The 12,749-nt window shown below is 36.3% G+C and overlaps 1 protein-coding gene across 1 annotated transcript in view; it reads right to left on the bottom strand.

Moving 5' to 3' along the window:
- The window catches only part of CNBD1 (cyclic nucleotide binding domain containing 1), a gene marked incomplete at its 3' end in the record, with an annotated part of 133,334 nt that overhangs the window by 59,076 nt on the left and 61,509 nt on the right, over positions 1–12,749 (bottom strand). The window contains exons 4-6 of the mRNA XM_083360330.1: positions 11,101–11,261; positions 5,199–5,333; positions 3,222–3,354 (exon numbers count right to left, since the gene is read on the bottom strand). Of these exons, the coding sequence (XP_083216456.1) occupies positions 3,222–3,354; positions 5,199–5,333; positions 11,101–11,261 (429 nt within the window). The remainder of the gene's footprint in view (positions 1–3,221; positions 3,355–5,198; positions 5,334–11,100; positions 11,262–12,749) is intronic.

Genomic DNA, 12,749 nt, shown 5'->3' with positions numbered 1-12,749 from the left:
CCTCCCAGCTTGGGGGAGCCGTGCTGCGGGAGACACTTGCGCGGCTTCCTTTGGCCGGGGAAGGGCCCGTTGCCTCTGAGCGGGGCCTGGGCATGATCCTCTGAAAGGCTGTTTCCTTCCTCATCTTCACACAGCTTGGCCTGCGAGTCCCCCCCCCCAGGTAAGGTGGCGGCACCGGGTGGTGACAGGTGCGTGCGGCTCAGAATGCAGGGCGGGGGGGAGTGCAGTTTTTTCTGAGGGAGGAAAAGCCAGGATGGCAGAGCCATCCATACTACAGGTGGATGGGGGCAGGGCTGGTGCACGTTTTGCCTTGATCTTCACATGTGTGTGCGCGCACGCATGTGCGTGCACATTTTGCGGCTCCCACTTTTTTGTGTGTGTGACGGAACCAGTTCCGAGTGGCTCTTTTGCTGTTTCAGGTTGCTGACCCCTGCTCTATAGTATGTTTGAAGGACCAATAACAGGTTTATATCATATTTTTTGCATCTATTTCGGCTTTAGTATAAGTCAGAATTTAGTTATATTTGAATTGATATAACAGAGATTTACCTATATACATGAAACTTTTAAAGCAGTCTGCAAACAAACTTTAAATAATATTTGCAGCTCCAGTTGTAAGAAAAAAGGAAATCTGTTTGCAGATTCAGAACTGTTAGTAAGAATTATTGAAAAATGGAATATAACTTGCAGTGGTCCATCTCATTGTCCCTTTCAAATGCAGCTACATTCGTCTACAGTATATTAATTTCAGATCTACAGTCATTATTGCATTAATCAGTCTAACATTTCCTGCCAATCATTTAGGTTTTCAGTCACCAAAGCAGCATGGTCTGCAGGCAAAAATATATAAACACTAATGTTCCATTTCTAAGAACACCTTTAACATCACCACAAACAGTTGTTATATGTTTTTCTGAAAACCTATCAAGGGGATAATATCAAGCATACCAGTCTTTATACCCTGTTCAGTATTGAACTATTCACTAAACATACCATTTTTTTCATGGATGAATTATTTCCATCTTGTACCTCTCTCATCAAATTGGCAACCCCATAGTTGTGCAACACATTCTGTAATTTAAATCTATTCACCTTATGTGGTTTGTCTCATTAACAAATGTACAATCAACTTTTCTTTTAATGCTTATAGATGTAATCTGTAATTTATTACAGAACAATAAAAACCAATTCATATTATTAAGAAAGGTGGCAGATTCCTACTAAAAAGTTAGAAATAAGGTTGACATGTGAAAATAAAGACCAGATGTGATTAAACCTATATATACTAATCCTTTTCCAATTCAAAATAAATGTTCCTTTCCCCATGAAAGTTGTACAAAAAACTTTTGAGAGAAAGTTTTTTGCACGACATTCATGGGGGAAGGCAACATTTCAGCGTTCAGTAATTTGAGATCAAATCCGTCTTATTTTATATAAATATTTAATAACTACTAATGTCAATGCTGCTAACATCGGATGTTCTTGCTTTCACAACAGATGGAAATGTAGCCATCTTTTCTCTTTCGCTTTTAGAGTTAGATAATGCTGGGAGGGGGGATGTGGATGAGAGTCCAGTTAGTCATAGCAACAATAACTCAGCCGTGGGAATTAAGGTTATTGCGCCCAGAGCTGATAAAGATTTTGTGGGCTGGAGAGCTGGGAAGAAAGCCCGTGCTTCAAGCTAATTGGGGAATGTGATTTATGACTGTTAATTGGAGGAAGGAATTGTGCTTTGCTACTTTGTGCCCAGTGGGGTGAGGATTCAGTTTTTGGCTTTAATTATGTACTGTAGTGCCGATGCTTTGTTTCTCGAATAAAAGATTTTTTCAGGTAAACAATGCCTCGAAGTTCTTTTAAAAAGTTTCATCTGTTGGAACCATGACAATTACATTTATATACTGGGTAGCATACAACAACATACGGTCACAATATAAAACAGTAAGAAAATTTAAAAATTCAGCATTGAGAATTAAAACATTAAAAATTTACAAAGAACTAGATAAAAAGAGATATCATTGTAGAATGCTATGAAATTCATCAGACATTAATTTCTAATAGTTATTTGAACAAGGACTTGATTATCCTTAACAAATCTGTGTTCCAGAAGTCAATGGAAGCAATTGAAAATTGCAATTTCAATAAGATCAGCCAAAGGAGTAATTATCTAAATTATCTGAACAACAAAAGTGTTGTATGGAATTTAGCATTTAAAAAAATCCCTTTTATCATCTAACACTGTTAAGTATTGGGAAACACACTGTGAGACAATTAAATAATCAAGTTGAACAACACTCATGGCAAAAAAATGGATTATAAGCATTTTTAAATAATTCATTAAAGGGTTTTTTCACTTTTTTTCACTCTAGATTTTTGAGTATATACTTAGAATCTTTCTTCAATCATATGAAAATGCCATATTTTATTCAGGCATATATAAACATAAACACACAGAGAGAGATTGCTTAAAGTTACAGATGATTACTATTAAAAGGGCAATTTTTCCAATTCCTTTCATTTCTCCATAATCAATTCAAGAAAGCAGTAAAAGAGTATTATTTCAGTCCACATTTTCCATTCCCAACTCATTATTGATTGCATGTGAAAAATTACATAATCAATTTATTTTCATGTCACTTATTGTAACAATCACAAGAAACAAGAATTGGATTCTGGATTACATATTTGATAGCAAACCAACAATAATATGCATGTGCAGTTAGTTGTTTAAATATGAACTGGGACAGGCTGATTTGTCCAGTTTTCTACTTTCTGGAAATTATCCCAAGAGTGCTTTTTCAAGAGGCAACTGGTCTTTGTTTTCCTTTGCAGATGTTTCAATTCTCATCCAAGAAGCTTCTTCAGCTCTGCCAGAACTGAAGAATCTTCTTGGACCAGAAGCAAAATGTCTTCAAAGAAAAACAGAAAGTCCAGTTGCTTCTTGAAAAAGCATCTTTGGGACAACCATGACCTGGATGACTAAGAATCTACATAGACATCCTGGAAATTAATTAATCCCAGAGAGATCTTGTGGGAGAAATCTAGATTCATGGAGAATTGAATACATTAGTCTGCAAAAGAAATTAAATTTAGGGTTTTTTGAAGTACACCCCATCCACTTTTTCTCAAGTGCAGCCCATTGTACATCATTTTAAAGGTTCCTGTTTAGATCATGACATTGATATGGATATCAATATGGATGTTGAATATTAAATTATACTCACCATAGTCTGTTGGAAACTTCTTCCATTTTAACTGAGCAGTTAACTTAAATATAAATATCATCGGCCAGTTTTGATAGTATGAAGACCCACGGATTACTTCTTCTTTGACCTGCTGTTCATGTTTTGCTATTTCCTGAAAGAGAGTTTCAGTTTTAGATTGGACAAATGTGAAGAATAGACAGGAAGGATTCACGGAAGGAATCAAGTATGGGATTTACATTTAATAAGATTTCTGGTCAGCATAATTTTTATGACATTATATATTAATATATTGATTAGAATGAAATTATTTAAATTGAGTTGAATTAGAAAAGTACAGTAGCTGTATGATACTGCATTTAGATATATCCATTGATTATTGGATAACATAAGCCAGTCTTTCCAATGATTGATTGAAACATATAGACAGATAGAATCCTAATCCTTCAAATGCATTAGATTACAAGTCCCCAAATCGCCATCAAACTACTTAGAAGTCTGGAAGTTGAAGTTCACATGTGAATAGTTATTCAACAGAATAATACTTATGTAGTACTTGGACTCAGAATAATGCAATGGCATAGCTGAGATGAATGTTGGTTTCATATAGAAGTATTGGGGGTGGGAGGAATGCATCCATTATGACAGAAATAAATTGTAACTGGTTTGATTTTTCCAGGTCTGCATCCAATCAGTGAGCTACACAATGTTGATCAAAAGGCAATTGGTCTAATTTACTACAAATGTGCTTGAAGAGGTATGTTAATAAGGCAATAGAAATGCAAATAATATTATAAATTAGAAAAATTCAGTCTGTGCTTATTTAAGTCTGAGATAGATAGTATACTAGTGTACCTTGAAGCAATGATTTTTAGCAATATTATTGGCAGCCATTGCTAGTCCCTTCAGAGGGAAAACACATTCATAAGGAGCTTAACTTAGTACCCATCACACTCTCCAAACTCCTTCAACCAACTCCTGGCCAAATTTTGGGATATGGAAGAGATACTAAAAGACCAGAAGACAACAGAGTCTAGAATGCTACCTACATATCTGAACTTACCAAATTGGAAAACTCTGGCCCTGTAACTACACTTAGGACCCTTAGTGAAAGTTGGAAAGTATGGAGGTATCAGTGGATGTTCTCAGCATTGTTGCTGAAGGATCTACTGTAATTGCACTTTCTTTTCAGATCCCTTCATCAGATATGTTTGAGAAAAGCAGATGTGTTGGTAATAAAGCCTTGGAATACAGGTTGATAGTAAGGGGAGAAGACACTGATTGAATTGGTTTCTTTAAATTAATGAAGGCTTTCTTGGAACTGAAAATGAATTAGCTCATTCATTTGTGCTGTGCATTTTTAAAATGAGGCTCAGGGAAGTTTGCCCTTTACCAGTTTAATCAGGATTCTTTGGGTGAAAGTAATTGACTCTTTATACAGCATTTTCTTCTAGTGGAAGGAAGCCTGGGAAGTATGATAAAATAATGTTATAATTTTCACTACCTTATCAGTCATTCAAACATGTTCATTAGGGAGCTGCTTCATACAATACTTAGTATCCAATTTCTGATTTCCAAAAATAGGAATGTAGCATCAATTGTCCACGGTCTGCTCATATCTCTCTTGGGGTGTTTAAGTACTTCGTAAAATAATAAAAAGCTGAATACAATATTTAAAAAATAATAAGATGCATTTTAAATTCAAGGAGCTTATAACAGCTTAGTGATTTTTATTACTTTTTCTTTTTCTGACTCTCTCTCCTTGTCTATGGCTGGGGGAAAAAAGGAGAAAATTGAGTGTCCAGCTGTTTCATTGTGCTTTGTTCCATGGGTTATACTCAGGATTTTATTCAAAGATGAAAATGCAAAACAAGTTTAAACAGATAAATAACTATAAGAAGCCATAACATTCTGGAGATTGGCAAAATGCTATAGGCCCTGTGCTGAAAACACTGGGAGCTGAAGATCAGGTTCTTCATTCTTACACAAAATGCTTACCTCTTTTACCCTTAAGTAATTGAGGGATGGAATTTTGAGAAAATCACAGTTTTCCTCAGTAAGAATACTAAGTACATCATGTTTCATCTTTGAAGGAAGTGGTACCAAAGTCCCAAAACAGCACCCTACACCAAACTTCAAAAATAATTAAAAAGAAATAATAGAAATTAATATTTAATATTCCTTTATGTTTTACATCATTATAAAAATATACATCACTATTACATACTGTAATTTATCACTTCTGCAACTTGTTGTAGGAAAAACAATAACATATACCCTGGATATTTAATCTCGTGATGACAGCTGATATTTTTAATAGTTGTATAAAATCACTGAAATGTTCCACAATAGTGATAAATAGGTTGAACAAAATCAAGGCATCACTTAGTGGGGAATGGTATTTAGCCACTGCTGCCACTGGAATTTCCCTCCTGAAAACAATAGAACACATCAGGGATGGATTTATAACAACTCGCTGTGGGCAACCCGCCATAGCCATCTCACCGCCACTGTTTCTTTGACATTATTTCCATTGACAAAAATGGAAATAATGTCAAAGAAACAGTGGTGGATAATATTTATTGCATTGAGTTATCCCACTAGAATTGTCTGCAGCAAATTGTCCTGCAGTGAGCTGGCTGCAGTGAGACAGCCATGGAGAGATGGCTGCGACAAGTTGGCTGTGGTGAATTGTTCCATTCCATCAGGGATTGCCTAATGAAAAATGATCCTATCCATCCTATCTGGATTTCTATAGTTAACCTATTTAAGGATATACTTTGATAAAGGAAAGAGCCTGCAGTACTTGTTTCCTTCTTGTTGAGATTTCAGAAAACCCTGAAAACTGTGTATAATACACTATATATTCCCCATAACTGGAGAAGTATATGTAGTGGGGCTGGCCGAAAGGCTTTTCAGGAGCCTGGCTGGAAAGAGGGAAGTAGGAAGCTCAGACAGCTGCTGCTGGTTTGGGTGTGGTGGGCTTGCATCAGCAGAAGGAAAGAAAAGGGGAAGGAGAAAGGGGGGTGGGGTGATTGTTGTTGTTGGGGAGAGATCAGATGAAGCTGACAAGGAGTTTGGGGTTTTATGTGATTCTTTTCCTCTGAAATAGAGGGAAGGGGAGAGAGAGAGAGAGAGAGAGAGAGAGACAGAGAGAGAGAGGAAGTGGAGTTTTATTGCTTTCTTTCACAGGAGGATATCCCAAGCGAAGGGAAGAGTGAGAGTGAGAAGAGGGAAAGCTTGGTGGGGTTTTAAATTCAGGTTTTAACTAGAAAGGAAGGGGGGAGATTTGGCATAGAGAGACCTGGGACTACAGGTGCCAACAGAAGAGAAGGAGAGGCTGGTTGCTGCTGCTTTGAGGACCAGCAACCATCCAAACTTTGATCATTATCACCTGTGCAAGCTGTAGACATTTTGGGGAATTGCCCTTGTGGGGCGAGCTGTTGCTGAGGAGTGCTGTCTATCTTTGCTCATGCTTTCTGTTGCTGCCTGGAGCCAAAGGGCCTCCCCCCTGTTTTCCTAAGCGGCTGCCACAAGCCATTGACTATTATTGCCACAACTGCTAGGGGGTTGATAAACACTCACACACTGACTGCCATTGCTAGGGGTTGGTCATCTTTGTTCCTGTAAACCCCTTTGACAACGAGAACCTGCCACCCCGTTACTCCATGTGAGTTCCTACTAAAAAGGACATTCTATCAATGCCTTGAGAGTGAGGCTCCTGAACATAACTGATGAGGGGGGGGCTAGGAGGGCCTGGGCTTTGGTGGCCTCTGAGTGGGTTATGCTACATAAATAAATGCTGTAAAATAAATAAATGTTAAGGAAGTTGAAATGTTCTCAGCTCCTTGAAGCTAATTCCAGATGGATGCCACTATAAGCACCATTTTAGGAATGGAATAGAAAATTGCTTTCTTACTTTTGCCCATCTCAATATTTGAAATTTTTCCCCAGTTGTAAACATATCCCTACCAGAAGAAAGAAACTAAACCCACAGAACAAATCAGGCTGATTTTTATTGTCCATCTCCAATTAAGAGATGTATTCTTGAATAGTGACCTTTCTCAAAGAAGATTGCAGTCATGCTTTTACAGCCATTTTCTCTTCAGTTCACATCAGTACACTTTCAAAACAAGAAAAGACAAAAATGCAAATGTTGCTGTTGCTTAGAATGTCAAATTCATTTAAAGCTGAATTATATCTCTAATAATTTTGTATAGAGCAAGTTCTTTTCTAATAATGAATTTTCTGAATTTTAATCTTTTTCTGGGCTTAACCCATTTACAGTGTTTATTGAACATTATTTTATCCATCCTTTTCATTCAACTATATTATCTTATAAAGATACAGACACTGTTATTTAACTAAAAGAAATAAAAGTAGATAAAAATGACTTCAAATAATTCGATTATTTTCCTATATACCCATATGATTAATTTCAACAAATACAAGATAAAGCTCTTTGCATAAGGTGTTCATGCATGTGGATGAGTTGTAGCAATGTATCAGGAACAGTCTGTCTGAAGGGATCTAAAGATGTATAATTAAACCACTTATACTAAAATGAACTAATGCCATTTGCCCTCAAGGAAACCAAAACCATTGCTAATAAGAAACAAGAAAATTCAGCAGATATGAGAGCTGACTTTGAAATTTGCACAATCAAGATTATAAAGCTAACAATATTGCATCCAGTTTTGGTCATCATGATGTAAAAAAGATGTTGAGACTCTAGAAAGAGTACAGAGAAGAGCAACAAAGATGATCAGGGGACTGGAGGCTAAAGCATATAAAGAACGGTTGCTGGAATTGGGTATGTCTAGTTTAATGAAGAGAACGATGGGGGGTAACATGATAGCAGTGTTCCAATATCTCAGGGGTTGCCACAAAGAAGAAGGAGACAAGCTATTTTCCAAAGCTCCTGAAGGCAGGACAAGAAGCAACAGATGAAAACTAATCAAAGAGAGAAGCAACCTAGAACTAAGGAGAAATTTCCTGACAGTTAGAACAATTAATCAGTGGAACAACCTGCCTTCAGAAGCTGTGAATGCTCCAACACTGGAAGTTTTAAAGAAGAGAATGGACAGCCAAATTTCTGAAATGGTATAGGGTTTCCTGCCTGAGCAGGGGGTTGGACTAGAAGACCTCCAAGTTCCCTTCCAACTATTATTATTATTATTATTATTATTATTATTATTATTATTATTATTATTATTATTATTATTATTTGTCATTTTGTATAAAATCCCTCAACTATAACCAGAACTTATATTGATTGGTGAGCATAATAAATATGTTGGGGTGGAAATTAATTTGCATTTGGTTAAGATTCTGATATTTATTGAATTTATGCCCCAAATGAGGATAAAGCAATGTTCTACAAAGGACTTATGGACAGATGGGTTTTCTTATGAAAATTGATGTTTAATGGAAGATTAGAATAGAATGATCTCTCCACATGTAGACAGAACATCTGAGAAAAATATTAATGACACAAAATTTACAGAAGTTTTTTTTTTAATTTGATGGACAATTTTGAGCTTGTTGATGCATGGATACATAAAAATGGATGTATATACTTACTTATCTGATCATATAAATTTTCTTAATTAATTAAGACATGTTTTCAGATAATAATCTGGTTAGCCTAGTCTTTAAGGAAAACCCAGTTCTTTCAGATAGAAAGAAAGAACTGCTGTTACAGAAGGAAGAAATATTGGAGGTCTATAAAAATAAATTTATGATTATTTTTATAAAAATAATCTTAAGTTACAAATGTAAAAATGATTTGGAACACGAACAAAGCTTTCATGAGAAATTACTTTATCCAACATAATAGAGAACTCCAAAAGAAGGCATATAAGAAAATACAAGCTATTTTGATTGAGGAAAAAAAGCATTAAAAAGGCAAATTTTTCCAACAAATTAAGCTTGAGGAACAGTTATCAATTTTAACACTAAGAGAAATAGAAATATAAATGTATTATGCAAAACAAAAGATTTGAGTTTGCAAATAAACCAATTTTCATAATTTGGCATACAAATTATGAAAAGAATATTGAAACTATAGGAGAGAGATACTGTAATAACAGACAATATGTGCATGCAAAAAGTATTTCAACAATTTATCCTAATTTAAACAAAGGAGAAGAAATTTCCCTGGAGAAAATAGATGAATACTTAAAGAAACAAAATTTATTGAAGATTACAGAAAAACAAACAGATTATGAATGGACACATAACAATAAGGGAAGTTTATAAAGCTATATTTATAGCAAGTGATAACACCTATCACACACACAAAAAACTACCAGACAACATTCTCCCAACCTTATCATGCCAATCAGGTTAATTTAGCTCACTGTGGATGATGGGAGAGAGATAGCAGATTCTACATTACATCATTCTCTGAGATTTTTTGCAAATAGTCTTAGAGCAGAGCGGTTCCATAAAACCAAGTTGTTGTTTTTTTACCTTTCTATAATAAATTGAGCTAAAAGGCATTCACTACTTGCTGACACTGAATATGCAATGATTCAAGTCTGTATTAGAAATTTCCAGAACTAAACCAAGTAACCATTTGTTCTGAGTGTACACATCCTATGTTAAGGGCCAACAAACTATTGTTAACTGTCAATCTCATCTAGCTTGGCCATGGCAGTTGTAATACAACATGCCAGGACTTTATATGATGAGCTACCAAGAAAGAACCTTTGTACTTATTGGAAATAAGTATTCTCAGATCTTGACTAACCCCACACCTTCTAGCACGATCCATTGGATCTCCCAAATTAAGACTAGGAAATTATAAAAATTATTATGGTCTGTTACAGTCAGCCTGATGTTTAGACTAGAGCTGTTATTTTATTCATTTCAAGTCTTTCCAAGGTTGATATTATAGTTCCTAGTGACTTTAGGAATACAAGCCAGCTGTATGCAGTAGTGGGATTCAAATATGTGAACAACCAGTTCTCTGTGTGGATGCCGCTTCTGGAAATCCATTCTGGGCCTTGGCAACAAAAAATTAGCTACCGGTTCTGCCAAAGTGATGTGAACCGGCTGAATCCCACCACCGGCTATATGACTTTGAGCCAGTCATTCTCTCTCTCTCATTCTCCCACATACACACACAATTAGGAAGAAAGCAATACCAAATCACTTCTAAAAATGCTGCCATGAACTTTGCATGAATTTTTCCATGTGATTTTCAGGAGTCAAGACTGACTTGGAAGCACATATGCGCCTGTCACACACTCACACAAACACCCCCCCCCAAGTTTGCACTAGCCCTACACAGAATTCAAAAACCAATATTTTAGCAATAAGAGATAAATGTAACACAATACTATTAGTAAATGTAAGAGCTTGTTTGGTGAAGTGGTATTCTGCCTTAGACCTTTAACCCATTATGATTGATCTCTAAAGATGGCTATCAATACTGCAAGAAAAAAGGTGGTGTGCTTAGAAAAATGCTTGTTGTATTCAACAAGAGGAGATGATTCTTGGATAACCAGAGAAGGAGGTCTTAAGGCTTTAGGCTACAAAATGCAAGGCTGTGAGTTCTTGCCCTACTTTAGACTTAGTAGGGTGATCTTGAGCCAGACCTCTCTTTCAGCCCTAAGAAGGAGATAGTGGGAAACAATTCTATAAAAATGCTACCAAGAAAACTGCAGTGACAAGTCCAGGCAGTCACCAGGAGTCTTCATTGACTTGAAGGGACAAACAAACAAACAAAAATGGTTTTTATTAAGGGTATTGGATCAGATTTTGTGTATTTAAGTCCTATTTTCCTTATATGTTTTGAAACAATTGTTTGAGAAGAAAAATGTAGGTATCCAGTTTGACCTTCTCAAATATTTCTACTAATATTTGATTAATGGTGGATCTCTGTTAAACTTACCATATCAGATGATGCTAAATAGGTTGGGTTTGATTCATTTGTAACAGAAGTCACCTGAGGAGACACTGAAATAAAATGTCCTCCAATAAGTCTTTTGTAATGCTTTGTCAGTGACTTAACAGAGCCTCTAAGTATTACATAGAATCCTTGGCTTGCATCCACTGGAATTAAAATTAAAATAGAAACAGATCATAATTTCACATGCAGTTACAGAAAATGAACTAATACTTTTACAGCATACAGAAGTATAACAAACCTACATGTGCAATTTAGTCAACATATTTTAACGAAACATGTTGGAAACTCTCAATTTTCCTCTTTTGCTTTTAAAAGAATACATGATTGATTGATGACACCCATATCTAAATTAAACATACATGCTCCTATGACCTCTGAAATGACAAATCATGTCCTCCTACAATGCCAATGACCACCAAAATGCATGTAGTTCATCTGACAAAAGTTATAGCCTGTCAAATATTTAGCCATGAAACCCTCTTTTTATAATAGCAAGAAAGTAGGTGAAACACATGTACAGTCTGAATATGGATGCCTGTTAGCTGATTTTCAGCTTGTATATTTGCAACCAGCATATAGTGTGTACATTTGTAGAACCAAAGTCTCTATGAAGACACTATTGTGCCCCAGCAGTTTCCCTGGAATCATCTACATTCCCAGCCTATCTGACATTTTGCTTCTTAAAATAAAACTTTTTTATTTGAAACAAAATGCGGCAACTGGCAAAGTGCTGCTTTCTAGCATCTCCTTTATTTCCAACAAACTTCTAAACCTGCACAGCAGCCCCTAAAGCTTTGTTCTCTCTCTCTTTTTTTTAAGGAAACAAACTTATTGGGAGGGTGCAGCTAGCACTTTGTGGTATGGCCCCCAGCCCAAAGAGAAAGAAGGGAAGAAGGAATGAAAGTAGTGCTTTGCTATTTTATAGTAGCTGTTTTGAGATTAGAGACTTTGCAAATGAGCATAAAATATATTCTCCACATTCCAACTATGCCCAAAATGTATTCTCAACATTCCAACTAGTTCCCAGAGTTCCAGAACACTTTTCCCATGCACATTCATGGTGAAAACTCTTGCTTTACTATAACAAGGAAAAATGGTCTCAAGGGAGCCAACTAGTGGTGGGATTGAAATACCTGAACAACTGGTTCTCTTATTGGATGCAGGCCTGGGTCTCTGAGGCCTAGAACGGACTTTTGGATTTAGCTACCAATTCTGCCAGCTGAATCCCACCACTGGAGCCAACTAATGATTCTCAACAACTTTTCCCTCCCTTTTTCACGGGTTTTTCACACTTCAAGTTGTAGCAGCACAGCAGTGACAGTAGCTGGTACCATTTCTCCTTCCCAGGAGCATTTTGCATGTGGCAGAACTGTAGAACTTCTCTATAGGTAGTTCTTGACTTATAACCATTCATTTAACAACTGTTCAAAGTTATAATGGCACTTACAACCAGTCTTCATACTTACAATTGTCATAGCATCCCCACAGTCAGGTGCTTGGCAACTGGGATGTGTCTGAGACAGTTGTAGTGATCTGAGGTCTCATGATTGTCATTAGAGACTTTCCCAGCAGGCTTCTGATAGGCAAAATCAATAGGCAAAGCCAAATTTGCTTATCAACTGCATTATTTG

The sequence above is a fragment of the Vipera ursinii genome, assembly GCF_947247035.1.
Source record: "Vipera ursinii genome assembly, chromosome: 3".
Lineage (NCBI taxonomy): Eukaryota > Metazoa > Chordata > Lepidosauria > Squamata > Viperidae > Vipera > Vipera ursinii.
Note: the sequence above shows the minus strand (reverse complement) of the source record. Positions and strands in the feature narration are given on the sequence as shown.